We start from the raw sequence: 27,330 nt of genomic DNA on the forward strand, positions 1-27,330 counted from the left end.
TCCAAATGCTCCGACTGGAGATCTTGATGAATGGCGGGCGGGTGCTCGCCTTCGTGAGGGGAAGGTGGTGCCCTCGTATCAATCATGCTTCGATGACCCCGGACTGGCTGAGCTGGACAGCTTGGACTGACGGGCTGGGATCACATCTCTGGACCCTGAAACTGCTTGGTGCCGATCGAGGAGTCTCCGGATTCAGCGATGATTGGAGTTGACGCCATGTCAGCCTTCCGCGAACATTGTTGTTGTGGCGAGTGACGACCGCTGATCGCCGGTGGGATGACGATAGCTGCTGATTCTTGATGGGAAGTGCATCCCTAGCAAACGGCGAGTGAGTTGAACAAGACACGGGTCGATGTCTCGGCCAGCATTTTGACAACGATGTGTCATGGACTCGGACAGAATGATGCTCCGACAAACCAAACTAGATCTCTCTGATTGTCCTGGGATCAGCACGCCAAGTCTTGCTCGATAAGACTTTGCCATAGAGAGAGCCGTAGTGGCCAACACGATAGATGATGCGTGCCAGCCAGGACGGCCCAAAGAATCAGGAGTGCTGGCGTCGCCCAGATTGTGGCCCTCGGTGTGCCAGAGAACGATGCCACAGCCACTTGCACAATCCAATCAGACCAGCGAGAGGCCATGACAACACTGTTGGCCTCGACAGCCTCGAACGTCATCAGCGGATGGCTTGGTTTGCCAGGCATCAAGTCGACAGGAGCAGTCCACCGGGCCAGAAGCCGCAGATCACTGGCCCTCGCGAGGAGTTGGCCTCCCTCGACGCATGCAACAGGATGGGACGATGCCTGACGACGGGTGGGTGGATTCTCAATCCTGGGTGGCGACAGAGCAATCGACCACAGCCATCGATGCTGCTTCAACCAGTTTCCTGGCAGCTTGCCAAGGACGATCAAGTTCGTGGGTCGATAGCAGCGCAGCCGGTCGTGGCAGCCACGGAGGCCTGGCAGATTGTGATCTGGTCATGTCCCTCTTCATCTCGGCATCCAGGTTGCGATGAAGAGGGACAGGACCATGCTGACCACTCGAATGGGTTGTTCCATGGGATATATGCTGCGCGGCCTCACGGGGTCTGGAGCGGACATGCTTGTGCGCCTCGAGGTGTTCATGCGCACCGCACATGCATCGACCTAACCAATAAGCCTAAACCTCAAATTTGACTGGCCAGCGCCACCGCACTGGCCTGGTTAGATTCCAAGAACGAAAGCCAGACTGCGTGTGGGGTCAGCACGATCCGGAATCATCGCATGACCGGCAGTCCAGACTGTCTGCAGCCCAAAGTCGTGGACAGGTCAGCCGACACGAACGATATCGCAGGGATCTGGCTTCGAGCATGGTCATGGAGCAGGTCCTTGGGCAGGAGTATAAAAGGCCCCCATCGGTCGGTCGGCAGCACAGCACCACCCAACCTTGCCTCCGTCTCAAGATCTACTTCAAGATGAGATTTCTCAGCATTGCCTTGGCTGCCGTTGCCTCCGTTGCCCTGGTGGTAGGTCATGAGCACATCGTTGACCCTGCCGCCCCAGTCGACATCGTGCCAATGTCTGCTGAGATGGTTCGTTGGCTGTCCAGTTTCATTGAAATTCGCCGCTTTGAAACCAAATATATGGGGTACTGAATACTAATTCGACTGCTATTTGTTGCAGAATGCCAACTGCGTTGGCGGCAACGCCTGTATCTCGGACTGCTACATCTCGTGTGGATGGCAGGGTGCGGCATCGTCTCCCGCTGTTCAGATGCGCTGCCAGAACTGCATCTGGACCAACTGCGGCACTTGCACCACGAACGCCCCGGCTCCTCCTCCTCCCTCCCCTTCTCCTCCGCCTCCTCCTCCTCTGCGCCAATGCATCGGTGGGAACGCCAATGCCTGCATGGACGATTGTTATATTAGCTGTGGATGGCAGGGAGCCTCGTCCTCTACTGCGGTCCAGCTCCGATGCCAGGCATGCATCTCGAGCAGCTGCAACGGATGCTAAGACCAGAGATAATGCCTGGGTCGTTGCTCAACAAAGTGAGAGCATTCTCGGCGACCAGACACTTGGCATCGCTGGAAGAAATAGTGTTAGTTGAGGGCCTGGTCTTATGTGGTGTCATTCTATGTGCTTGTTTGGCCTAATCCGGCATCCGAATACATATGGAACATATGGAGAAGGACAGCACTCGTTTTCTCTGGCATCGGAAGCCTCGGGATGGCACTCCTGTCGTTGTTGGAAATCCAGCAGTTTGGTTGGCTTGGGACACTGTCTTGGTCCATTTCCTGTGGCGACGATCGACTGGAACTGATGCGTATCCCTTCCTCTGTTTCCAGGAGGCATTTCCAAGGGCAATCACAATGTCGGTCTCCCTTGGCACCCGGCCAATGCCTCACTTGCACATCTCGTGGACATTGCGCTGTTGCTTGCTATAGAGATCGAGTCGCTTGAATCACTGTCGCATGGGTGGCGCCTTCCGCTTGCGGGGAGCCAACTGTGCGAGGAAGCGTCCTTGATTCAGATCCAGAAATGAATCATGCAAGGGATCTGTTTGGAGGTCGCTGCTCTGGACTTGTGCCAGCGATGGATGGGGCGTATTCAGGTCGCAGATAATGGGGCATTCCAAAATCAAGGCAGATGACCCTTATGATCGCCTTATTTCATGTTTCTTTCTTTATTTCTCATATTCTATGTTATTGCTATTGATTCCGTGTTTGACAGAAACAAGCGACGGAGCATCAAAGAGACGCTGGATCCAACCAATCCAGGCGGCTGGTTGGATCGGGTGACTCACCATGACTCACGGTCATGTTCCCAATATTCGGCCTGCGTTCCAAAATCCGCCGATGGTCTTCATCACGGACACCATCATGTATCCGTGTCCCGCCAACTCGACCATCTGGTTCGTCGACGACCAGGGTTTCGTCGTCGTCGACCAGTGCTTCGAACACAGGTGGGTCTGTGTACTATGCGACCAGGCGATGCGTCTCCCAGCCGCTCGCTAAACTCCTTCAACCTATCCTCGCTGATGGCTGTTGACTGCGACCCTGCCACGCAGCTTTACCGTCGGCATCCTCCCGCTGGCCCTGATCGTCGCTGCTGTCCTCTGGGCCGCCAAGGACATTGTCCATCCCGCCGCCTCCTCGGACGGCTCCGACACCGCCCTCGTCAACAGCGAAGATGGATCCACCCGCAATCGCTACGGCACCATCCCTGCCGCCGACCAGCCTGCTCCTCCCACCGTCGTCGCCCAGAATCCGGCCCTCAAGTGGACCTGTCTGGCTATCCTCGTCCTCGAGCTGGCTGTCTCTGTCGCTGCCTCGTTCCAGGACCTGAGCCAGTCTGGTTCTGGCTCCTTCGTCTTCTTTGGCTCGGCTGCCTGGGCTCTTGCATGGGTAAGCCATCGCAGCAGCATTGCTCGTCTCCTCTCACTCTCTCGCCGGATGCCATGCTCAAGCCCTCGCCGGCATCGTGCTCTCCCACATCGACTGCATCATACTCACACCGCCCGCTCATCCCGCCAGGCCATCGCAACCATCGTCTTTGCCGCCTCGACCGGTCCCGTCCCGGCCAGCATCCGCCCCAAGCTGAGCAGCCCCATCCAGCCCTTTGCCCTCGGCTGTGCCGTCCTCAAGGCTCTCCAGCTCCACAACACCCTGCTCAGCAACAGCGGCGATGCCGTCGCCTCGATCGTGCTTGCTGTTGTCCTGAGCACCATCCTGTTTGTGGCCAACTTTGCTCTGCGTCTGAGTCTGCGCGAGCAGGTCGAATCGCTGCACATTGTGAAGCTCAAGGGCCCCAAGAACACCGAGGTGAGTGCAGATCCAATGTATCGAACGAGCGCACGAACAGCGACGCTTCTCTGGCACACATGATGATTCCATGCAACCGCCTTGGCATCGCTGGGTACGGCTATTGCCTCGCTTGTTGCATCGATGGTGCAATCGCAGGACTGACTACATGTTCTGCTACTCCCACACATGTGCGTGCTGTTGGCATTCCCATTTGCACCCACAGATGCTCCCTGCCCCCGAGCCCGAGTCCACCTGGTTCGAGAACCTGTTCTTTGTCTGGATGGACGGCCCTCTCAGCCGCGGCTACAAGACCCCCCTGACCAAGAATGACCTCTTTGACCTGCTCGAGAGCGACAAGTCGGCCGAAGCCTGCCGTGTCTACCGCGAGCAGTACAAGCACCAGTACAAAGGCCTCAACATGCGTCTCTTCATGATGGAGCTTCATCCCCTCATCATCCAGATCTTGCTTGGCTTTGCGGTTTCCTTTCTTACCTTCGCTGCTCCACTCTGCCTCTACCAAATCATGAGCTACATCCAGAACCCGAACGGCCGCCCCGTTACCGTTGGTTTCTTCTGGGTGTTCATGTCGTTGGTCTTTGGACTCATGTCCACAATTGTGGACGGACAGGTGAGTCGAGGGCCTAAAAGTCATCATGGTGCTTGGTGCGAGTGCTACTCTGCTGACTCAAGCCGTTGCGGCGACCCGGATGCTTCGGAAATGCCACGTCGTGACATGTAGCAGAGTGCGCTATCCAAGAAAGCGCCTTTGTCGTGTTCACATCAAGTCGCATGAGTTCTAACTATGAGTCTAACGCTCCAAACCTGCCAACAGATGTTCAACATGACCAACAATGCCAGCTACCGCATGCGTGCTGTCCTGATCAACGAAATCTTCCAGAAATCTCTCCGCCGCGTCTCTGCCAAGGGCAAATCCAAGAAGGACGAGGACCAGTCGACGGGCAAGCTCGTCTCGCTCATGTCCATGGACACCGAGAAGCTGGCCATGGCAAGCTCATCTTCAATTCTGGTCACCTCAACTTTGATCGAGATCGTTATTGCCGTCGTCGCTTTGTTCAGCTTCCTGGGTTGGTCGGCTTCGATCGGTCTCTCGATCATGGTCGTCAGCATTCCCCTCACCAGCATCATCACCACGAGACTCAACAATGCTTACAAAGCACTCATGGAGAAGGCCGACAAACGCAACACTCGGACCCTCGAGGCTCTGCAGGCCATCCGCATCATCAAGTTCTTTGCCTGGGAGCCGCAGTTCCTCAAGCGCATCGACGAAGCCCGCAACGCTGAGCTCAACAATCTGATCTCTTACTTCATGACCTTGGGCCTCAGTGTCATGCTCTGGTCGTTTGTGCCCGTGATTGTTGCGGTTGTTACCTTCCTGAGCTACACCCTGATCGCTGGCCACGACATGGATGGTAAGTGATGCGCTCGCACCACCCATGGCCTCGGATGTCTGGTACATGTTGCTCGGAGCATCTCCAATCGACTCGAAACCGATTGAGTGAATATGTCTCAGCCTCCCACGCAATCTCCAGTCGCTGATGTGTGCTGACCGCGCTGATGTCTCACTTTCGACTTGTGCATGTCTCCCATCCAGCCACCACGGCATTCACTTGCCTCAGTCTGTTCAACGCTCTCAAGTTCCCTCTGACAGTTTTCCCCGACACACTTTCGGAGGCAAGTGCTCCTCGCATGGCATCGTTCCTGCCTGTTCGCTTGTCGCCATCCTCTTACCCACAGGACTCCCGCTGACACCCGTCTCCCTTCGCAGTTCTTCCAAATCTATGTCTCATCAGACCGTATCGAAAAGTTCCTGAACGAGCCCGAGCTCCAAAAGTTCTCCGACGACCTGCCCGTTTCTCACCCCACCGGCAACACCGAGCCCTGGACCGACCCTGTTGCCGTCGAGTTTGTCGATGCCTGGTTCGAGTGGCACCAGGCCACTGCCGCTCCCGACAGCAAGTCGCCCCAGCTCCCCTGGCACAAGAGACTCGCCAACCTGTTCAAGAAGCAGTCGCAGCAGACCTCCGAGACCACGCCGCTCCTCGGCTCGGAGCAGCCGGCTTCTGGTGCGGACGACTCGTCCGAGCCCAAGTTTACCCTGCGCGGCCTCAAGATCAGCTTCCCTCTCGGCAAGCTCAGCACCATCTGCGGCTCCACCGGCTCCGGCAAGTCCTCGATCATCCATGCCCTCCTCGGCGAAATGAAGTCGCTCCAGGGCAGCGCCAACCTGACCCGTCTCACTCGCAGCCACCGCTCCAAGGGCGGCATCGCCTTTGTCGCCCAGACCGCCTGGCTCGCCAACGCCACGATCCGGGACAACATCCTGTTCGGCGAGCCCTACGACCAGCTCCGATACGCCCGCGTGATCGAAGCCTGCGCCCTGTCCAAAGACCTTGCCTCCTTCGAGTCCGGCGACCTGACCGAGATCGGCGAGAAGGGCATCAACCTGTCCGGCGGCCAGAAGCAGCGAGTCTCGCTCGCCCGCGCCGCGTACTCCCGGGCCCACTACATCCTGCTGGACGATCCGCTCTCAGCCGTCGATGCGCCCACAGCCAAGCATCTCTTTGACAAGTGCATCACGGGCCTGCTCAAGGACCGCACCCGCATCCTCGTCACCCACGCCACCAGTCTGGCCCTTCCCGCCACCGACTACCTCGTCGTCATCAACCAGGGCCAGATCCTCGACCATGGCTCGGTCGCCGAGGTCTCCCAGAACCGCGAGGTCGAGACCATCATCGCCAAGGAGAACCTCGAGGCAGTCTCGCTCCAGCCCGAGTCCGACCCCGATGCTGGTGAGCTCGACGTCGACCTCACCGACGAGGAGCTCCTGAGCCGCAACTACTCCAACGGCAAGACGCCCGAAGACGCCAAGAAGCTCATCGATGCCGAGGCTTCCAGAACCGGCGCAGTCCAGGGCAGCGTCTACTACTTCTATCTGACTGCGGCAGGCGGCTTTGGTGTCATCGTCGCCTACCTCGGTATAATTCTTGTGCAGCGATCGGCCCAAGTGCTGGCCGACTACTGGCTCAAGGTCTGGGCCGATGCCTACAACCATGCCAACGAGCTCAACACGATGTTTGCCGTGACGCTCTCGGCCCCGCTGTCCCTCAGCTTCCTCAACCCAGTCTCAGGCAACGACAGCAACACCCTTGTCGATGGATCGTCCGGCCAGTCCGTCAATGTTGCCTACTATGTCCTCATGTACGGCCTCATCAATTCGTGCGTCCTCTTTCTCATCATCACCAACTTTGCCTATCGCAGCTGGGTTGGCTACAGGGCTGCCAAGAAGCTGCACGACCAGCTCATCACCCGCATCATGTATGCGCCGGTGCGCTGGTTCGATGTCACCCCGCTCGGCCGCATCACCAACCGCCTCTCCAAGGACATTGGAACCATCGACCGTAACCTGATCAACACATGCGCAACGTTTTTCCTTATCCTGGCGAGCGCCACCACCACCCTCATCGTCATCGGCACCGTGACACCGATCTTCCTCGCCGTGATTCCCTTTGTTGCCTACATCTACTACAGGATTGCAATCTACTACCTGGCTTCAAGTCGCGAGCTCAAGCGTATCCACAGTATTAGTCGCAGCCCCATCTACAGCACCTTCAGCGAGTGTCTCGTTGGCGTGTCGACCATCCGCGCCTATGGACACGAGGCCCGATTCATCGAGGACAACATGATCAAGGTCGACACCAGCAACCGAGCCCATCGCATGCTCGCCCTTTCGAATCGCTGGCTGTCCACTCGACTGTCGATAATCACCTCGCTGATCACCTTCTCTGCCGGCATCGCCATCATCTGGTCCAAGGACCTGATCGGTGTGGGCCTTGCCGGTCTCAGCTTGACCTGGGCAGCCACCATTGCAGATAACTTGCTCTGGATTGTTCGTGTCCACTCACAGATGGAGCTGGTAAGTGCCAGTGCTGGAATGCGACTGATCGGGCAGTGGAGTCGATGCTCACATTGTCGCTGTGTTATTCGATGCGGCTGTCGCTGTGACGGTTCGGGTGACTCACTTCGTCTCGCCTCACTCCCTTCGCTCTGTCTCACCATCGACAGAACATGAACTCGGTCGAGCGTGTGCACGAATACCTCGAGATTGACCAGGAAGCCCCCGCCGTCATCGAGACATCGCGTCCTCCTCCCGGCTGGCCTGCCAAGGGCCACGTCCAGTTCAACGACGTTGTCGTCCGCTATGCCCCCGACCTGGATCCCGTCCTCCGCGGGGTGTCCTGCGAGTTCAAGGGCCGCAGCCAAGGTCGGCGTCGTGGGACGGACCGGCGCGGGCAAGTCCACGCTCACCCTGGCGCTGTTCCGCATCATGGAGCTCTCCGGCGGCAGCATTGTCATTGACGGCGTCGACATCTCCAAGATTGGGCTGCGCGACCTCCGCCAGAAGCTCACGATCATCCCGCAGGATCCCGTTCTGTTCACGGGCGACATCCGCAGCAACCTCGATCCCTTTGGCGAGCACTCGGACGACCGACTCTGGTCGATCCTGGAGCGCGTGCGGCTCCTGAACACTCTGCAGGCCAAGCTGGACGGCAGTTCGTCGAGCGACAACCTGCCCGCGCAGACATCCGAGATCCAAGGCCAGACCCAAGTCCAGGGCCAGAACACCCGTGCCGCCGCCGAGGCGTCCGGGTTCTCCCTCGACACCTCTGTCTCCGAGGGCGGGTCCAACTTTAGCCAGGGCCAGCGCCAGCTGCTGTGCCTGGCCCGAGCGCTGCTCAAGGAGTCGGCCATCACCGTGCTGGACGAAGCCACGGCCTCGGTCGACAACGAGACCGACGCCTTCATCCAGGAGACGATCCGCGGATCCGAGTTTGCCAACTCGACGGTGGTGTGCATCGCCCACCGCCTCCGCACGATTGCCGACTACGACTCGGTGCTGGTCCTCAGCCACGGAGAGGTGGCCGAGTTTGGCACGCCCTTTGAGCTGATGCAGCGCGAGGACGGAGTCTTCCGCAAGATGTGCCAGGACTCGGGCGAGTTTGAAGAGCTCGAGAAGATGGCCCGAGCCAGGGATCAAGCCAAGAAGGCCCTCTGAGCCCGCCCTCATCCCGGCCAGTGTGCTGGTCAACAACAATCCGAGCGGGTGCCCAGCTGCTGTGATTTGCGATTTCTGTTTTGTTATTGTGTTGGGATACCGGACTGGTTGGAGCACTGTGCCTATTGGACACCGATGTGCTTGTGTGGTTGACTGCTTGTGAGTGATTGGATGTTTCAGTGTGCCGTTCTGGTGGAATGGGGTGGTTTTTGGTAGATTCGATCGCTCGACTGAGAGCTCTGTCAAATGAGAGTCTTTGTGACATCTATGATATTTCTTATGTTCATTCAAATCAGCATGCCCCATGAATGATAATAAACAACCGACTTGGCGACGACATCCCAGATTGTTTCGTGGATGTGTGCCTGAGAGTCCCCAAACGACCCGGCACCGCAATCGCACTCACGCTGTCGCTAATCGAGTGAGATCGAATGGTGCAAGTGTCGCTCGTTCAAAGTATCGGCAATCACAGCCATCGGAATGATGCTGGATTGCAGCTAGGCTGGGACGAGACATCCTGGACCTGGATCGATGGGCTGCTTGCTCTGGCCATCCAGAGAACACTCTTCAAACCATGAACGGGACACCGGAACCCGACAATATCGAGTTGATTCCATCGATACCACAATATCGGCCATGGGAGGGATGGCTTCTGTTCCTGGGGTCGAGGATGTGCTGACTCGTGCAGCATTGCGACACAATTGGACTCGAGAAACAGACCCAAGACACATTGGCCAGGAACAGGATGCAGATGATGCCTTCCAGGATGTGAGTTGGAGGATGGAGTGATGGAATGTGTGGGAATGATGGAGTGATGGGATGTGTGGGAATGAAGATGAGCACAAGCAATCGATCCATGGATCCAACCATGTTCCTGGCTTGGTGGCTGTGCCACTCTCATTCCATTCCACCCATCTCGTCTCGTCTCGTCTCATCTCATATCATCTCCTCAGCATCATCATTGAACTCTCATCACATCCCACTCAATCTACACATCGTGCATCATGGCTGCCAGTGTCCATCATTCAGCCAACATGGCTCGACCGGCCATCAACGAGCACATCCCAGATATATTCACCATCATTTGTTGCAACGACGGCTTCCAACTCGCCCTCGACCTCAGCACCATCAAGACTCTCCTCCGAGTGTGCAAGCGGGCCCGGCCTCTCCTGAGCTCCAAGGTGCCTCACTTCCACCGTTGGTGTCAGAAGGCAGGACTGTGTCGTCCGGATGGACAGATGCGGATCGGTCTCACACCCAGCGACAAAATCGCCCTCTCGCTGTACTGCGATGATCAAGCCACAACTGACCGATCCTGGCTCGAAGATCAAGCCGATAAGGGCAATGCTGCTGCCTCGTATCTCCTGGCTCGGATGTTGCAATCTGGTATCGACTCGGAAGCAAAAGATGACAGTCAGACTGGCGATGACGATGTCGATGACGGTGAGACTGACGATGACGATGAGCCTATAAAGAATGCCAAGAACCAGCAGATATTCCAACATCTGATGAAGGCTGCTGAAGGCCAACATCCAATGGCGCAGTCCCACCTCGCCCAGTGTTATCGCAACGGAACTGGAGTCGAACAAGATCACACCAAGGCCACCGGGCTGTATCGCAATCTTGCCGAACGTGGGATCCTGCAAGCCCAAATTGTCTTTGGCGGTTGCTACGAGGTTGGCGAAGGTGTTGATCAAGACTACGATGCAGCCATCGAGTGGTATTCCAAGGCCGCGGATCAAGGCAGCGAAGATGGTCGGTTCCACATCGTGTTCCTCCGTGGATGGCGCTCGTTCATCGGCCATGGTGTCGAACAGAGCGACGCCGACGCCTTAAACCACTGGCATGAAGTCAGCACCCAGTCCACCAACCCAGTCATCAAGCCCATCGCCACCCACATGGTCGGCTGGATGCACTATCTCGGCCGGGGCACTGTGCGAGACGAGCAGAAGGGCGTCAAGATCATTCGAGTGAACCAATCGAATGGTCTCATTTTTGGTGAAAATGAGTGTTTGGCATCGATTTGGAACTACTTCGGGTCCGACTCACCTACATCTCGCAAGTTCTATGAGCTGTGCCGGCTCGGATCTGAGCGGGACTGGCTGTGCAAACACCTGATGGCCATTTGCCTCATAAATGGATTCGGTACCCCGACGAACCAGACCAAGGCAGCGGACATTTTTGAGCAGCTCGCCAACGACGGCCACAGTGACAGTCAGCTGTGGATTGGAATGTGTTTCTATCGTGAATGGGGAGTATCGGAAGACCACAGGAAGGCATTCGAGTGGTTCACCAAGTCGGCCAACCAAGACAACCCATATGGGCAGTGGTGGGTAGGTGTGTGCTACTTGAATGGATATGGAGTCACCAAGGACCACGCCAAGGCAGCCAAGTGGTCTCGCATCTCGGCCGAACAAGGCAATCGGTACGGACAAGATTATCTCGGCAACTGCTACGAGTTTGGTTTGGGTGTCCCCGAGGACATCGACACCGCCGTCTTCTGGTATCGCAAGTCCGCCGACCAGGGCCACAGAGATGCCATCGACAGACTCGAGTACCTCGGGGAGCGGCCTTGATCCCCGATTCCCTTTCGATTTCCTCTCAAACCACCATATTTCGATACTGAACATGCAAGCCATAGGACAAACCGCACCGCCCACACCCATCCTCGAGATCATGGGTCCAAAGTGGACTTGACAAGTGGTCCCGATAGAGCGAGAGTAGTTGAGAGATATTGCTTTTGGCATTCAATAAATCAATATACAAAATACTGCTGTCCCATAACTAGAGCAGTGTGAAGGCCAATCGTGCTGGTCAGCAGTCTATGAGCGAGTCCGACCAGCGAGTTGTCCACCAGCAAACATTCCACCGTCTGGAAACACGGTTCTGCTTGGTTGGATGCCTTCACAGTGGCCTCGGAGTCGACCGGATCCCACCACGGCTGAGGAATTGCATGGAAGTCTTGCTGAGTATGAAATTGCACAGACAAAAGTCTGCCTTGGTCGCTGGTTTGAAGTCAGAGAAGGTGTCGGGCGACATTCAAGCATCAGCTTGGACAAGTCGCTGTGATATGGTTCCACACTTCCGAGCCGACTCTCACTTTTGTATACACTGTTCTCGCAGTCCTGGAGTCCTTTGCTTCTCGCGAGTCAGTCATTGCTTCACAGTTCAGCTCATTCTTGTTCGCGCCCCATTCTTGATTGCGATTGCTCGAAACTCTGTCGATTTGTCGGTGGCATTCAATACACCACTTTCAAGTGAATGCGAGTGCGGTCCCGGCTGCTGTTGAGTGGCCAATACAGGCTGTGTTCGCTGGGCATTCAGGACAGCGAAAGCAGAAATGGCTGAGCGATGGGATTGTTGATACATTGGTGGCAGGCACGTATTCAGAATCCGGACGATTCTGCTGCCGGAGAAGGGTACCGCATGTTCTGTTTCGCATCATACTGAATTGAAAATGACAAGCGCCTGCACATCGAGTCAAATCCAAAGCCAAGTCGATGAGGACTGTGTTCGCAGTGCGGTGTGTGATCCATTACTAGTGGCCCCAAGAGAGGAGTGCGTCAAATCTGCGGAAACCCGGCGAGGGATCTTTGTAAGGCTATAGTGCTTCCAGCACTATCCACAAGGAGAGTACTTCAGAGCCCCATTGCCTGCTCCTTGCTGAGGGTCTCGAGGGCCAGTCCATATTCGATCATGGGTCGGATGAGTCTCTTGAAGATGCTCGCCACCGTCTTCGACAAGCACTGATCCCGGCGCATTCCATGCTTTACCAGCTTGTCGAGGATGCCATTGGACTTGTGGGCGAGATGCTGGATCTGATGTCCAGTCGGAAAAGTGGATATCGACTATGGCGGGTGGAATTGGATAATTACGCTCTCTGAACTCCTGAATAGTGGAGATCGACGGAAACAACCACAATGGACGTCTCGGTACTGGAGAGGATAGGTCGACTTGCTGCCTGCATTCAAAGGTCTCAAATGGCGCTGTTGGACGGGATGACACTGAGTATCTACTCATCAGTGGTTGCAGAGCCAGGATCGATGCCGAGTGTCGAGTTGTCGTTGTCGATTCATTCGATGTTTCTCTCGGTCGATCAACATCAGCGATTCATATGGGACAGCACTATTCGTATATTGTACGAATTGAATGTAATGAACGTCAAATACAACATCATTACTTTGTGTGTTGGTGAGGTGGTTTCCTCGATTTATTGGATGTGATCTCCTAAATTTCATATGGATGATGAATCAAAGCGTCATCGGCCAAACCTGATATCAAGGCCATCCTCCCAGAGACTTGAGTTTGTCGATGGTATATTCAAAACCCTGGTTGGCGGACTTGCGATACCAGAAGACGGCACTGTCGATGTCCTGCGGGACACCACGGCCATATTGGTAGCAATAGCCGAGATCACCTTGTGCGTATCGATTGCCCAGTTCAGCCGACTTGCGATTCCATTCGACTGCCTTGGAGTAGTCACGGATGACTCCCCATTCATTCAAGTAGCACGAACCAACCATCCACTGTCCGTATGAGTTGCCTTGGTCGGCGGACTTGCTGAACCACTCGAATGCCTTCGGCTCGTCCATCGATACTCCCTTGTCGCATCGATAGCAATCTCCAATCCACAACTGACTGTCGCTGTGGCCTTCGTTTGCGAGTTGCTCAAAGATGCCAGCGGCTTTTTCCCAGTCTGGGGTGGTTCCGAATCCATTGACCAGACATACGGCCATGAGATGCCTGCACAACCAGTCCCGGTCCGATCCCAGCTGGCAAACCTGAAATAGCTTGCGTGCGGCGGATGAGTCGGAGCTGATGGACTCCCAACCCGCTAACAGACATTCGTCTTCTCCGAAAGGGAACTCATTCGATCTGTTCTCTCGGATGATCTTGATTCCCTTCTGCTTGTCCTGCTGGGTACCCCGGCCGAGATAGTGCATCCAGCCAACCATGTGGGTGGCGATGGGTTTGATGACTGGATCGGTAGATTGGGTGCTGACTTCCTGCCAGCGATTGAAGGCATCGACATCGCTCTGTTCGACACCATGGCCGATGAACGAGAACCATCCTCGGAGGAATACGATGTGGAGGCGGCCGTCTTCACTGCTCTGGTCCGCAGCCTTGGAATACCATTCGATGGCTGCATTGAAGTCTTGATCGACACCTTCGCCGTTCTCATAACTTTGACCAAGGGAGATTTGGGCCTGAGGGATCCCCCGTTCTGCAAGGCTGAGGTATAGCTCGACAGCCTTGGCTGGGGATTGGTTGAATCCATTGCCGTCATGATAACCTTTAGCCAGGTGGAACTGTGCCATCGGATGTTGGGCTTCGGCGGCGTTCTCCAAATGGTGGAAGATTTGCTGCTTGGTGGCTTCCTTCTCGGACCATTTCACTTGGTCTTGGTCGAGATCGAGTTGGAGGATCTTTGCCATGATATAGGAGGCGGCAGCAGTGCCTTGTTCAGCTTGATCTTCGAGCCAGGATCGATCGGCTGTCTCTTGATCATCGCAGTGCAGGGAGAGTGCAACCTGGTCACTGGGTGTGAGGCCGATCCGCATCTGTCCATCTGGACGACAGAATCCAGCCTTCTGGCACCAGGTGAGGAAGCGAGGCACCTTGGAGCTCAGGAGAGACTGGGCTCGTTTGCACACTCGGAGCAGGGCCTTGATGGTGCTGTGGTCGAAGGCAAGCTGGAAGCTGTCGTTACAGCACACGATGGTGAAGATGTCTGGGTTGTGTTCGAGTGAGAGCTGGGTGATATCGGGCATCGACGAGGTTGGTTTGGATTCATCTTGAGCTTGGTGGGCGGGAGATGCTGCTGTGTTTGGAGCAGGCTCGTTCATGCTTGCCATGTTGACGGAGACAGGAGGGAGGCAAGTGGGTGATGGCGATGGACAGGAGACAGAGAGGCAGGTTGTGGCGAAGCAAGCCAGACCCTGGCAGGCCATGCCCTGGCCATCCAACACAAACACACAAGCCTGGCTCGATCCGTTGGTTTGTTGGCTGGACTCGGTGTTACTCACTGCACTGCCACATGTACTGCCACATGTATTCATCGTGGAATCAGAAACGAACTCGAGCCTTCCTATTCACAGATCAGAGTCGACCAGCCTCGGTCATGAAATGCAGGTATGGACTGAGATTTGGTGAGAGTGTGAGAACGATCGACCCGAGGACCAACAATACTGGCCACATCACAACCAGGCACACATGAGATGATTGGGTAGAATTGCGTCGTTCATTGGCGGGATGGAAGGCACAGATGTCAGTCGGGTTGTGAGGCGCGGGAGTGAGAGCATGGTACAAGTATGAAGAGAGGAGTGCAATGGAGTCAATGAGAGACAAGGACCATTGGAAAGAGAGTGTATTTGCAGATTTCCCATAATCTCTGCTGCTGTTCCATGAATACAATGTCGAGGGCAATGGGCCGAGAAGCATGAAAGGTGAGCAGGCCTCGGAAGTCATGGTAGGATTCTTGATGAGGGGCAAAGGGAACTAGGGATGTGGGGAGGTGAGGCTCGCTTATATACTCTCGGTAGTGATGTGGTTGGTAAGAACGAAATGGGGCGATTCCCGATCCCACAGCCCAGAGTCGAATGGGATGGCTTGTGCATGCACCACATCGTGCCCATTCGAAGATGTCGTCTCGACAGCAACCTATCACTTGATCACGGTGAGCACGTCGGGCTGTTATGATGTGGAATGCCATTCTGGAAGATGGTGACTGCTTGTTCGGGCTGCCCCAATCATTTGTGTGAACCTTGTGTTCGTTGGGCTGCCATCCACGCGGTGTGGCTTGACACTGCGCATGTGGCTGCGTGACCATTGCGCGCCTGGCTTCGTGTTACTCTGTCGGATCATGTGCCATGCTTCGCCACCGAGCCAGAATAAAAGGGGCGAGGCTGCGGAATGGAAGGCTTGTTCCTGGGAGACTTTCCCGCTTGATCGCCAGCCTTCCACAATCATGCCAATCCTCGAAATCACTATAATTGCCAGTGAAATCACTGCACTCGCCCACCATTCCGATCGCTCCCTCCAAGGCCTCGTCCAAGTTGTCTTGGCGCTCTTCACCGATGTCCAGCAGGCGGACGAGAGCCAAAAGTCGTGGGGCGTCCTGGCCCGTCGTTCCCGCGACATTTTGATCGCTCTCTCGCAGTCTCGGACCGATGCGCCTGGATTCTCCTCGCAAGCGGACAGGCTTACTGCCTTCTTCAATGCCATCCAGGAATACTACACCAACGAGGTCCAGGCCCTCCACAAAGTCGAGCGGGTCTTCAGGGCCAACAAGATCCGCCGCCGAATCGAGCAGTTCTGTCGAGAGCTCAGTGTCCTCTGGCAGGGTGTGAAGCTGGCCCTCAACATCAACAGCAACGACATGCTCAACGAAGCTGACCTCCGCCAAGCTGTCCAGCACGACGAAGCCCAGAACCAGGCCCTCATCGCCCAAATCACCACCCTCCTCCAGCAGAACAATACCGCCGTCTTGGACCAAGTGGACATTCGTCTGAACCAGCAGGAGTGGAAAATCCGCCAAGCCACCGACGCCATCCAGAACCTCCTTCAGGAAGGCGACGTCACCCAACGAGTTGTCGAAAAGGCTGTCGCTCCGCTCCTCCACATGCTGCAGAACCAGTCCTCGGTCTCTCGCTCCATGAAGCACGAGCTATGGCGCATCCCCGCCGGCTCCATCACGAACCGCTCCCTTGAACCGATCGCCCGCGGCGGCTTTGGCGAGGTGTTCACCGCAACCTACTATGGCTCGGATGTTGCCGTCAAGCAGCTCCTGACCAGCTACCACGAGACTGAGATTGCTCAGTTTCGCCGTGAAATCGAAGTCTGGTACAAGCTGAGCCACTCCAACGTCCTTCCGCTCCGAGGTGCATGCGATACTACCGAGCGTCCTTTCATGGTCTCGCCGTTCATGAAGAACGGAACCTTGAAGCGATATATTTCCGATCCCCAGAACCCACGTTCGCTCGACGATCGCCTCCGCCTCATGTACGAGGTCGCTTCCGGCATGGCCTACCTCCACGGCAACGCCATTGTCCATGGAGACCTCAAATCGCTGAATGTCCTGCTGGATGGAGAATACCGCGCTGTGATCTCGGACTTTGGCATGGCCCGCACCAAGCATACTTCAGCCTCTTCCACCGCTCGGCCGGACCAGTCGGTCGGTGGAACGCTGGACTATATGGCCCCGGAGATGCTTGACGACGAGAATCCAAGTGGATCCTCCAAGAAGACCGACGTCTTCGCCTTCGGCATCATGCTCTACGAGGTGCTCAAGAACGGTGGCTACATCTGGACCTCAAAAGACGGCCAACCTCTAACTCAGCGCGCAATCGAGCGGTTGGTCTGCAACGGCCGTCGACCTGCCCGCTTCGATGGCATCCCCGACCAATACTGGTCGCTCATCGAGCAATGCTGGCACCAAGACCCCACCGAACGCCCTGCCTTCAAGGACATTATGTCGATTCTCGCTGCCTTCAAGGGTGTCACGCCGCCTCAAACCCCAATCGGCAGCCCCCGCACTTTCTCCAACCTCTCCCAGCAGATGCAGGGCTTGAGCGTGGACCGCTCCGGCTCGCGCTCCTCGTATAGTCCCTTCAGAAGTAACGATGTCGGAGTCAATCTGCAGAACTCGGGGGGCTACGCACGCTCGCCGAATCTCGATCACCTTTCTGGTACTCAGCGCGTCGTCGACCATCTCCAATACTCTGGCTCTTCCTCCCCAGATTCACGCTCCTCTGGGTACGCTGGCTATGCCACACGCGTTTCGGCGCCCCCTCGTCAGCCCGAGCCCTCGACCTTGGCCCAGAGACTCGGCACCAACTTTGGCGTCCCCCGGGCTGTGATCATGGGCATCCAGCGAGGTGACGCAGAATCTCATATCACTGCGGCACGCCACATCTCGAACGGCAAGCCAGCCAACGATCCTGCCTGGAAGGCTGCCGCCGAGTTGTATCAGACGGCCGCCGACAAGGGAAACGTCGAGGCCGCATTCGAGCTTGCCTGGCTGCATTTCACCGGCATCGGCGTGGCCAAGAGTGACACTGAGGCATTCGCCTACTGGCAAGCGGTTTATCAGCAAGCATCCGACGCCATCATGAAGCCCATTGCCACGTTCATGATGGCCTGGTGCTATTACCTCGGCCGTGGAACTCGCCAGGACGAAGTCAAAGGAAATAAACTCCTTTGCGAGAGCAAGACGACAGAGTTTGGGTTCGCTGCCATCACGATTCCTGATTATCTTGCCTCGTCTTTATCTGAGGCCGCCCAAAGGTTTTTTCAACTGAACCTGCTCGGCTTTGACCACGATTGGCTCTGCAAGCACATGATAGCCAGATGCTACATCGGCGGGTTCGGAACCAGCAAAAACGAAGTCGGAGCTGTGAAAATATTGCTCGAACTCTCGGCAAATGGCCACAGCGCAAGTCAGTGCGTTCTTGGAAGCTGCTATCAAATGGGCTATTGCCTGCCCAAAGATGGCACAAAAGCATTCGAGTGGTACAGAAAAGCGGCGGACCAAGGATACGCTATTGGTCAAATCAACCTCGGCTTCTGCTACTACAAAGGTGAGGCTGTCGCCCAGGACTACACCAAGGCTGTTGAGTGTTACACCAAGGCCGCCAATCAGAGGAATGCATGGGCTCAATTCAGCCTCGGCGACTGCTTCTACAACGGCCAAGGTGTCGCCCAGGACTACGCCAAGGCTGTCGAGTGGTGGACCAAGGCGGCAAGCCAAGGGAATGCAGATGCTCAGATCAACCTCGGCGGCTGCTACTACAACGGTCAAGGTGTTACCCAGGACTACTCCAAGGCCGTTGGGTGGTTCACCAAGGCCGCCAATCAGGGACATGCAGTTGCTCAATTCAGCCTCGGTGTCCGCTACTACAACGGCCAAGGTGTCGCCCAGGACTACGCCAAGGCTGTCGAGTGGTGGACCAAGGCGGCAAGCCAAGGGAATGCTGTTGCCCAGTGCAGCCTCGGTATCCGCTACTTCAAAGGTGAAGGTGTCGCTCAGGACTACGCCAAGGCTGTTGAATGGTACACCAGGGCCGCAAACCAAGGGAATGCTGCTGCCCAGTGCAGCCTCGGTATCCGCTACTACAAAGGTGAAGGTGTTGCTCAGGACTACGCCAAGGCTGTTGAGTGGTTCACCAAGGCCGCTATTCAGGGAGATGCCAATGCCCAGGATTGGCTCGGCGATTGTTACCGTGACGGCAAGGGTGTTACCCAGGACTACACCAAAGCTGCTGAATGCTACACCAAGGCCGCCAATCAGGGGAATGCAAATGCTCAGTTCAGCCTCGGCAACTGCTACTACAACGGCGAAGGTGTAATCCAGAACTATGCCAAGGCTGTCGAGTGGTGGACCAAGGCGGTAAGTCAAGGGAATGCAGCTGCCCAGTGCAGCCTTGGCAGCTGCTTCTACGACGGTCAAGGTGTCGCCCAGAACTACACCAAGGCTGTTGAATGCTACACCAAGGCCGCAAGCCAAGGGAATGCAAATGCTCAGTTCAGCCTCGGCAACTGCTACTACAACGGCGAAGGTGTAATCCAGAACTATGCCAAGGCTGTCGAGTGGTGGACCAAGGCGGCAAGCCAAGGGAATGCTGTTGCCCAGTGCAGCCTCGGTATCCGCTACGAGAACGGCGAAGGTGCCGCTCAGAACTACACCAAGGCTGTTGAGTGGTTCACCAAGGCTGCCCATCAGGGGGATTTAAATGCCCAAAATTGGGTCGGCATCTGCTACGAGAACGGCCATGGTGTGACCCAGGACTACTCCAAGGCTGTTGAGTGGTTCACCAAGGCTGCCAATCAGGGGGATGCTGATGCTCAGAACCAACTCGGAGAGCGCTATTACTACGGCAAGGGTGTCACCCAGAACTACACCAAGGCTGTTGAGTGGTTCACCAAGGCCGCAAGCCAAGGGAATGCAAATGCTCAATTCAGCCTCGGTATCCGCTACTTCAAAGGTGAAGGTGTGACCCAGAACTATTCCAAGGCTGTTGAGTGGTTCACCAAGGCCGCTATTCAGGGAGATGCCAATGCCCAGGATTGGCTCGGCGATTGTTACCGTGACGGCAAGGGTGCCTCCAAGAACACCGAAGCCGCCAGATCCTGGTACCAAAAAGCAGCTGCACAAGGCAACACTAACGCTCAAACCAGTCTCAACAATCTCGGATAGTCACCTGCCATCCCATGTAGCACTCGCTCCTCTTGGGACTTGCCAATAAAAGTATTCTCCACCATCTATTCTCCCCTGTTGCCCTTGGTATGAAGGGAGCGTCCGTATGTGTTGGGATCAGCATTCACGTTGCCGAGCAATTTACGCATCCAGCTCTCTGAGAGCCCCTTGACAGTGGATTCCAGTTGCATTCGCACACCCCAAGGCCATCCCCTGTTGCATCGCACTCATGAAGAGATTTTGTGGGTCGCTGTGTAAATGACACACATGGCACCTTGATTCACTCACACTCAAACAACAGACAGCAGTTTTGGACTGTGCCAAGTGACGCTTCACTCGCGAGCAACGATTCCAATGCATTTGAGAAAGCCAATGGATTCCAAGAATCCTGGTGCACCTATATTAAATTCGGGAACTCCCATCCTTACCTGCCACCTCAGCGAACCGGGACTAGCAACAAAAGTAACACAGGCAGTCGTATTGCATAACCAGAATAGTCTCCAATGGGTGTTTACCAGGCTACACCATGTTCCTACCAAGAATCTCCTCGATGCTCACGCTTCAACAGTATGGTGTGGGCCGTTGATGTCTCGATCTGTCTTCAGCTCACATTTACCACATTGACGCTCTCAAGCTGGCCCATCCCGGTCTATCCAAGTCTGACAAGGACCAGTGGAAAGCCTTGGTCGACGCCATCCCGGTCCCGCGTCATGGCAAGTGCCCCTCCTTCTGCCACATGGCCCTGACCCAGCTTCGATATAGGTATTGTAACCTCGACACCCGAGTGTTCCCTGCCACACACTGATCAGTACCGAGAAGTACGCTTACGAGTTCCTCGACGGAATCATCAACGAGTTTGTCGAGAGCCTGGCCTCCAATCTCGCCAAGTGCGCGGCCATGAAGGCCCGTGGTGAGAAGGCCAAGCACTTCCGCTTCCGTTATCTGAGCAAGAAGCGATCCACCTCCGAGTCCTGCTACATGAGGAAGCGACTCTGGGGCCCTGTCCAGTCCACCTTCAGCTTCTGGAACCGAGTCAACATCCGCGAGTTCCTCGGCATCACTCCTCCTGGCGCACAAGACACTCCCGTGCAGCTTCTGCGTCCCCCTATTCCACAGCCTGTGGATGCCGATGGCGACCGCATGCTGTCCAGAAGCATGAAATGTGTCAAGAAACCACCCAAGCACAGCCGGATGGAAAGGAGATTCCTTCCCGCCTCCGTGCCGACGGGACCATTGAGGATCGCCGACTGCAGCTCCCCTTCCTCTGCGAGACTCGCATCATGCGGACCAAGACCGGCACGTTTTACATTGTGGTCTCGGAGCCACTTGTCCGTCCGGGCGAAAGCCAAGCCCAGGACACGGGACGAGTACACGAGCAAGACATGCACTCGGTGCGGGCACATCAAGCGGGACTTGGGAGCAGCCAAGGTGTATCATTGCAGGGAGTGTGGGTTGATGATAGATCGCGACATCAATGGGGCTCGTAACATTCTGTTGAAGAATGCGAGCTCGGAGGACATTCTTGGCGAGGGCATGGTGTAGCCTCGCAAACACCCCTTTGAAGCCTATTTCCACTTTGTGCATTACGGTAAGCTGTCTTACTTTGTCGCTTTCCCAGTTCGCTGGGGAGGCGGGTAAGGATGTTGTTATCATGAATTCAATATTGGCATATTTGGTACGAAGCGCAAGACCAACACACGCGAGCGACTTGCACGAAGCAGGACATGATTTGGCGGTGTCGGGCCTGGTACTCCATCGTCCTCGACAGGGATCATCAGTGTGCTCTCACTTCTCTCGTAATGGCAGGCAAGTGATTGAATTCCCCATTGGGCTTGTACTGCTGGAGCAGCCTGAGTGTCGTCTTGAGCACCACCATGGGGCAGTCGCCGTGATCGGTCGTGAGAGCTGGGATCGCTTTCCTGACCAACGCAAAGTGTGGGTTCATGCCACTCGGGTGGGCAGGTTGCTTCGAAAAGTCAGCCAGGAAACGAACCGACCATGCTGCCAAGGGCCTTCTTGATGAGACACAGCAGATCCTCCTTGCCACTGAGCATTTTGTCTCCCAGCCAGAACAAAGCGAATGTCAGGGTGCATGAGGCAAAGATCAAGCACAGGGCCAGGAAATCCAGCAGGTACTCGAGGACATTCCCTTCGCACCCCACATTCCCGGACAAGAAGTGCATCACTTTCACCGTGGATGAACGATCGGCGTAGTCGTCCAAATATTCTGGCGAGAATGCAAAGGGAAGAGTGGAGGCAAATCTATCACCAGCACGAGCGGGACGGGTCTGCATGGTCATCAAGTCGAGCACGATGCCATCGTTGAATACCACCGAATCATGGCACTGTTGATCTTCTGCCGGAACCAGGCACTCTTGTGGGAAGGTGAGATCATTTGTCTCCACTCATCTGCATGTGTCTTGACGAATCTGCGATACATCGTTGGAGCCAGCATCATCCCCGCACTGCACACCTCGGCAACATGGGGGAGCAACTCCAGGCGATCGCGATAGACTGCCAAGACAGAATGACCAATGCTCTGGAAGGGACCGCTGGGATAGTCAAAGATGTCCATGAAGGCCTTGAAATGCGGGGCGATACGCCAGATTCCATTGCAGTTGCAGACCAGGCACGCTTCTCATCGAGCCCAAAGAGGAGGGGACTTGATCATTGTCCAGCACAACCATGAAGACACTCTCTCGCATCTCGCAATGAAAGCCTCCTTCATTTGGGCGGCCTGGGTCGGGGAAGCACCAAGGGGACACCATCGCTATCGGCGCGGGCCCATAGCGCAATGAGGCGTTCGAGCTCGGAGGACATACTGAGGATGTGGGATGGGTTGGATCTCTGAGCACTGGTGGAGAGAGAGAATGAGATCTGGCCAGGGCATTCGAGGATGCTGCCGCGCCATGATCGATCAGCCCGAACGACCACGAAAGTCGCAGTTTCGAATGCTCAATCGGGGTGAACAGCCCGAAACAGCCCGAAACACTCCATATGGACAGCCGAGAACAGCCGGGGAACAAGCTTCTACAGCCGAGCTCACCAACCACACCAATACCATGGAGAGAGGATGGATGGCCCAATACTGGCGACAACACATGGAGAGCGGTATGGGCTGGATGCGTGATCGAAGTGGAATCGAACCTGCGACCACGCCATATCAATCCGGCTCCATTGACACTGGCTGGATCCCATTCGAGCCAGCACAAGAAACAAGGTTTGCCCAGCCCGATTTGGCATCCGCTGCGCTCGTGTGTCGCGCGTCTGACACCTGTATCGCCACCGTGACCCGGGTGGCGAGGCTTGTACAGCGCTTCGCCTCCAATTGCCAGGGTCTGGTTTGCTTTTCCATAAATCCTCTCGCCGTCTCCCGCTCATCGCCATCGTCATCGCCCACCCGCTTCTCACCTATCCCTGCTGCCTCTCGTATTCAACATGACCAGCATGAACGAGCCTGCTTCAACCACAGCATCATCTCCCACTCACCAATCTCAAGCTGAAGCCAGAGCAACCTCGTCGATGCCCAATATCAACCAGCTCTCACTGGAACACAACCCAGATATCTTCACCATCATTTGTTGCAACGACAGCTTCCAGCTTGCCCTCGATCACAGCACCATCTCAACCCTCCTTCGAGTGTGCAAACGAGTTCGCCCTCTCCTGAGCTCCAAGGTGCCTCGCTTCCACAGCTGGTGGCGGAATGTGGGGCTGTGGCGTCCAAATGGATCGCTGCGGTTCGCACTCACACCGAGCGAGCAGATTGCCCTCTCGCTGCATTGCGAATACGAAGGCATAGCCGACCGATCCTGGCTTGATAATCAAGCCGATCTGGGCAATGCTACTGCATTGTTCTTCTTGGCGTGGATCCACCAAATCGATCTCGACAGCCAGCAGTCTGTGAACAAGCACAAGCAGGAGGCCATCTGCCAGCAAATCTTCCTCTATCTGGAGAATGCAGCCAAAGGTGGCCATTCAAGGGCCCAGTACGACCTAGCTGGGTTTTATCTCAACGGAATTGAAGTCGACAAAGATCACACCAAGGCCGCGGAGCTATACCGTGGTCCTGCAGATCGTGGAATTCCTCAGGCTCAGGTCGCTCTTGGCCGATGCTACGAGATCGGCAAAGGTGTCGAACAAAGCTACGACACGGCCATCGAATGGTATTCCAAGGCTGCCGATCAGGGCAGCGAAGACGGTCGACTCCACATCGTGTCGCTTCGTAGATGGCTCTCGTTCATCGCCCATGGTGTCGGACAGAGCGATGTCGATGCCTTCAACCACTGGCAGGAAGTCAGCACCCAATCCGACGATCCAGTCATCAAGTCGATCGCCACCCACATGGTCGGATGGATGCACTACCTCGGCCGGGGCACCGTTCAAGACAAGCAGAATGGTGTCAAGATCATCCGAGAGAACAAGTCGGATGTGTTCAAGCTCGGAGAGGACGAGTGTCTGGCATATTGGAGTTCAACCTCATCCGACTCACCCGTAGCCTGCAAATTCTTCAATCTCTGCCAGATGGGATCGGACCGTGACTGGCTGTGCAGACATCTCATGGCTATTTGTGTGTTTCTTGGATTCGGAACCAATCGGGACCCGGAGAAAGCAGCGGTCATCTTTGGGCAACTCGCCAACGACGGCCACAGCGACAGCCAGTTTTGGATCGGAGTGTGCTACTTGAGTGGCTTTGGAGTTTCGGAGGACTATGAGAAGGCATTCAAGTGGTTCGGCAAGTCTGCCGACCAAGATAACTCGTATGGGCAGTGGTGTGTTGGATATTGCTACTACTTGGGAGAAGGAGTGCCCCAGGACGGCATCAAGGCGATCGAGTGGTTCCGCAAGTCGGCCGAACAGGGCAATCGATACGGACAATATTTTCTCAGCGTCCTCTACCAGGATGGTGAAGGTGTCCCTCAGGACATTGACACCGCCATTTTCTGGCTCTACAAGGCTGTCGAACAAGGATACGAAAGTGCCATCATCAAACTCTTGCAACTCGACGAGTAGCTCTGATTCCCGAGTTCCTTCGGGCACCACCTCCAATCATCCTTGTCGCAACACTGATCATACTATCCAAGCAACCAAGATGTCCTTGCCGGGCTCCATGATGCCAAACAGAGGTCTTGCAATGTAGCGCCGATGAAACAACAATGGCATAGTTGCGTTGTGATGGACATTCAAACATTCCAGTATTCGTGACAGCGCTGCCCCATAAAAATGGCTGAAGTTGATCCACCGAGATAATCATCGCATGACTTGACAGTGACAACGACTAGATGCACCTCGATTCAAGGCCCAGAGGGTCGGACAAGTCATTCAGGGGCGGACTCACACTGCAGGGAACCTGGTGGAATTGATATCTGGTTGCTTGAATTCAATAAAATATGCCGAGAACCCAATTGCATTTTGACTGAGTCGTCGATACGTTGGATGAGAAACTTTATAATGGCCTCAGTATTTTCCTTCTAATATGATTATTTGTTTACAATATTTGTATTGATTCAGGACAACCGACCATCCCTATCACAAAATCCCGGCAGTGGAAGAATAAACAGCTCACACACCCCTGCTGCGGCTCTCGCCGACTCTCCAGCCTACACGGCGGACCATGCGGGTGAACACTTCCTCCAAGAGGTCCCACAGGGACTCGCTGTCGTGGCCTTGTGGCCCTCAGCGCCCCAGTTACTCTGTCACTGCTAGGTGTGGGGAGAGGGCTGCCTCTCCTGCTGGTCGTGTGAAGTGCTATGTCCACCACTGTGTGTATGTAATCCGCAGTTGAGGTGCAGTGCTCTATGTGAAGTCGTGTGAGCTGTGCGGAACAGCAAGTTCAGGCAGAATGTTTGTGTCCGGTGGAGCCGCTTCTGTTCGTTCTTTGGGATGGCGTCGAGGGCGAGTCCATATTCCATCATCGGCCAGGAACGTGCGGTATGCAATCGTCAGTGTCTTGGCCGTGAGGTTCCCAAGGGTCAGGCCCATCTTGGCCATGTTGGATGCTGCTTCTCTTGTTCTGGTCACCATTCGGTCCTGGCAGATTGTCGATGAAGGCGCTGAACATGAGTGAGCTCAGCACCGATCCCTGGATCAGTCCTTTCTGGAGCCATACTGGCTTGGATCTTCGGCCCTTGCTGACCATTTGGATGGATACCCGGTCAAACATGGCTTTGAGGAAGCCGAGGGCGATGCCATTCATTCTTCGCTGCTTGAGCTTGGTCCACAGTCGCTCGCGCCATACGGTGTCATATGCGGCTTTGATGTCGAGGAAGATCAGAGAGTACTCCTCGCCGTTCATCTTGTGGTGCTTGATCAGGGTGTCCAGGGCGACGATCTGGTCAAGGGTTCCTCGTCTGGCTCGAAATCCGCCTTGGGCGACGTCCATGTCTCCTGCCTGTTCTGCCAGGAAGGGGAGCATGATCCTTTCCACGATCTTCCTGCAGGTCTGAGTGAGACCGATAGGGCGATAGGGCGATACATGGCCGGGTCCAGGGTCGATCCCTTCTGCTTGTACACTGGGTGGATCAGCACGCTGTTCCATTCGCTTGGCACCACACTGGCCTTGAGCGCCGCCATGATGATCAGGCGGAGCCACTCGGCTATCACTGGTGCGACTGGTATGAGCATTTCGCTCTTGATCTTGTCGGACCCCGCTGCCTTGCAACGTGGAGCTTTCTCGATGGTCTCTTGGATGTGCTCCAGCGATACTTCTGGGAGCCGCTTGTCGGGCGGCAGGAGGGTCGCCTCCGTGCTCAGGGGTGGCGGGGTTATACTTCTGTCGTACTCTGTCCCGCTGTCCTGCGAGGCAGAGGATACCTTGCCAAAGTGCACCACGAGTTTCTCGAGAGTCGGATCCGAGTTGTCAAAGAGATGTGATCCCTCTCTCTCCTTCCTCGTGCGCATCGCTCCGATGGTCTTGGTCATCTCGGAGCATCTCTGGGTGTCCATCGTGGCCATGGACTCCTTCCATGACCGTATGCCGTTCTTGCGCTTGAGCTGGGTGATGGCCTTTCTCGTGGACCGGAGCTGTCGGCGAAGGTCGTCCAGCTCTTCCGTGTCGTACTCGGGGGTCTGGGCGAGCATTCTGCTCAGGCATCGCCGTTCTCGTTCCAGGCGTCGGATTTCGGGCCCCTGTGTGCCCTCGATCCGACCAGGGCTGATGCTGGATGATCCCTTGGTAGGTTTCTGTTGTTCTGCGCTTTGGCGACCATTGCTGGCAGTGGGACAGTGGGCGGGATGTGGTTTGTTCTCTGGTGTGTGTTCTCTTGCTGGGGATCCCGCGAATAT

The 27,330-nt window shown here is 55.8% G+C and overlaps 9 protein-coding genes across 9 annotated transcripts; 8 read left to right on the forward strand and 1 right to left on the reverse strand.

The window, feature by feature from the left end:
- Nucleotides 1-323: 323 nt before the first annotated feature.
- BJ171DRAFT_55791 (uncharacterized protein) lies at nt 324-1,262 on the forward strand. Its single transcript, XM_053113123.1, has one exon. The coding sequence runs from the start codon at nt 513-515 to the stop codon at nt 1,173-1,175; it is 663 nt and encodes a 220-aa protein (XP_052968053.1). The 5' UTR covers nt 324-512; the 3' UTR covers nt 1,176-1,262.
- BJ171DRAFT_55792 (uncharacterized protein) lies at nt 1,263-2,110 on the forward strand. The gene is made up of 2 exons (XM_053113124.1): nt 1,263-1,504; nt 1,662-2,110. Exons 1-2 carry the CDS (start codon nt 1,349-1,351, stop codon nt 1,989-1,991), a joined length of 486 nt encoding a protein of 161 aa, XP_052968054.1. The 5' UTR covers nt 1,263-1,348; the 3' UTR covers nt 1,992-2,110.
- Nucleotide 2,111: 1 nt separating this feature from the next.
- On the forward strand, nt 2,112-2,519 carry BJ171DRAFT_55793 (uncharacterized protein). Its single transcript, XM_053113125.1, has one exon. It carries the CDS (start codon nt 2,205-2,207, stop codon nt 2,436-2,438), a length of 234 nt encoding a protein of 77 aa, XP_052968055.1. The 5' UTR covers nt 2,112-2,204; the 3' UTR covers nt 2,439-2,519.
- A 911-nt stretch (nt 2,520-3,430) lies between these two features.
- Nucleotides 3,431-9,206, forward strand: BJ171DRAFT_561789 (uncharacterized protein; the record flags this gene model as incomplete). The annotated part of the gene is made up of 7 exons (XM_053113244.1): nt 3,431-3,799; nt 4,005-4,409; nt 4,614-5,211; nt 5,394-5,473; nt 5,568-7,715; nt 7,865-8,032; nt 8,064-9,206. The coding sequence occupies 7 exons, from the start codon at nt 3,431-3,433 to the stop codon at nt 8,853-8,855; spliced, it is 4,560 nt and encodes a 1,519-aa protein (XP_052968056.1). The 3' UTR covers nt 8,856-9,206.
- Nucleotides 9,207-9,808: 602 nt separating this feature from the next.
- On the forward strand, nt 9,809-11,407 carry BJ171DRAFT_441178 (uncharacterized protein; the record flags this gene model as incomplete). Its single annotated transcript, XM_053108067.1, has 2 exons — nt 9,809-10,729; nt 10,949-11,407. Coding segments are annotated over exons 1-2 (1,329 nt in total), but the record flags the coding sequence as incomplete, so codon positions are not given.
- A 1,596-nt stretch (nt 11,408-13,003) lies between these two features.
- BJ171DRAFT_55811 (uncharacterized protein) lies at nt 13,004-14,771 on the reverse strand. Its single transcript, XM_053113130.1, has one exon. It carries the CDS (start codon nt 14,708-14,710, stop codon nt 13,133-13,135), a length of 1,578 nt encoding a protein of 525 aa, XP_052968058.1. The 5' UTR covers nt 14,711-14,771; the 3' UTR covers nt 13,004-13,132.
- A 3,511-nt stretch (nt 14,772-18,282) lies between these two features.
- On the forward strand, nt 18,283-19,896 carry BJ171DRAFT_441183 (uncharacterized protein; the record flags this gene model as incomplete). The annotated part of the gene is made up of 2 exons (XM_053108068.1): nt 18,283-18,465; nt 18,787-19,896. Coding segments are annotated over exons 1-2 (1,254 nt in total), but the record flags the coding sequence as incomplete, so codon positions are not given.
- Nucleotides 19,897-20,575: 679 nt separating this feature from the next.
- On the forward strand, nt 20,576-21,849 carry BJ171DRAFT_580620 (uncharacterized protein; the record flags this gene model as incomplete). The annotated part of the gene is made up of 5 exons (XM_053114052.1): nt 20,576-20,616; nt 20,859-21,135; nt 21,201-21,416; nt 21,592-21,637; nt 21,818-21,849. 5 exons carry the CDS (start codon nt 20,576-20,578, stop codon nt 21,847-21,849), a joined length of 612 nt encoding a protein of 203 aa, XP_052968060.1.
- Nucleotides 21,850-23,414: 1,565 nt separating this feature from the next.
- On the forward strand, nt 23,415-25,536 carry BJ171DRAFT_55856 (uncharacterized protein). Its single transcript, XM_053113157.1, has one exon. It carries the CDS (start codon nt 23,488-23,490, stop codon nt 25,057-25,059), a length of 1,572 nt encoding a protein of 523 aa, XP_052968061.1. The 5' UTR covers nt 23,415-23,487; the 3' UTR covers nt 25,060-25,536.
- Nucleotides 25,537-27,330: the final 1,794 nt, after the last annotated feature.

This window comes from Polychytrium aggregatum (assembly GCF_025602895.1).
Source record: "Polychytrium aggregatum strain JEL109 chromosome Unknown BJ171scaffold_13, whole genome shotgun sequence".
NCBI classification, from domain to species: domain Eukaryota; kingdom Fungi; phylum Chytridiomycota; class Chytridiomycetes; order Polychytriales; genus Polychytrium; species Polychytrium aggregatum.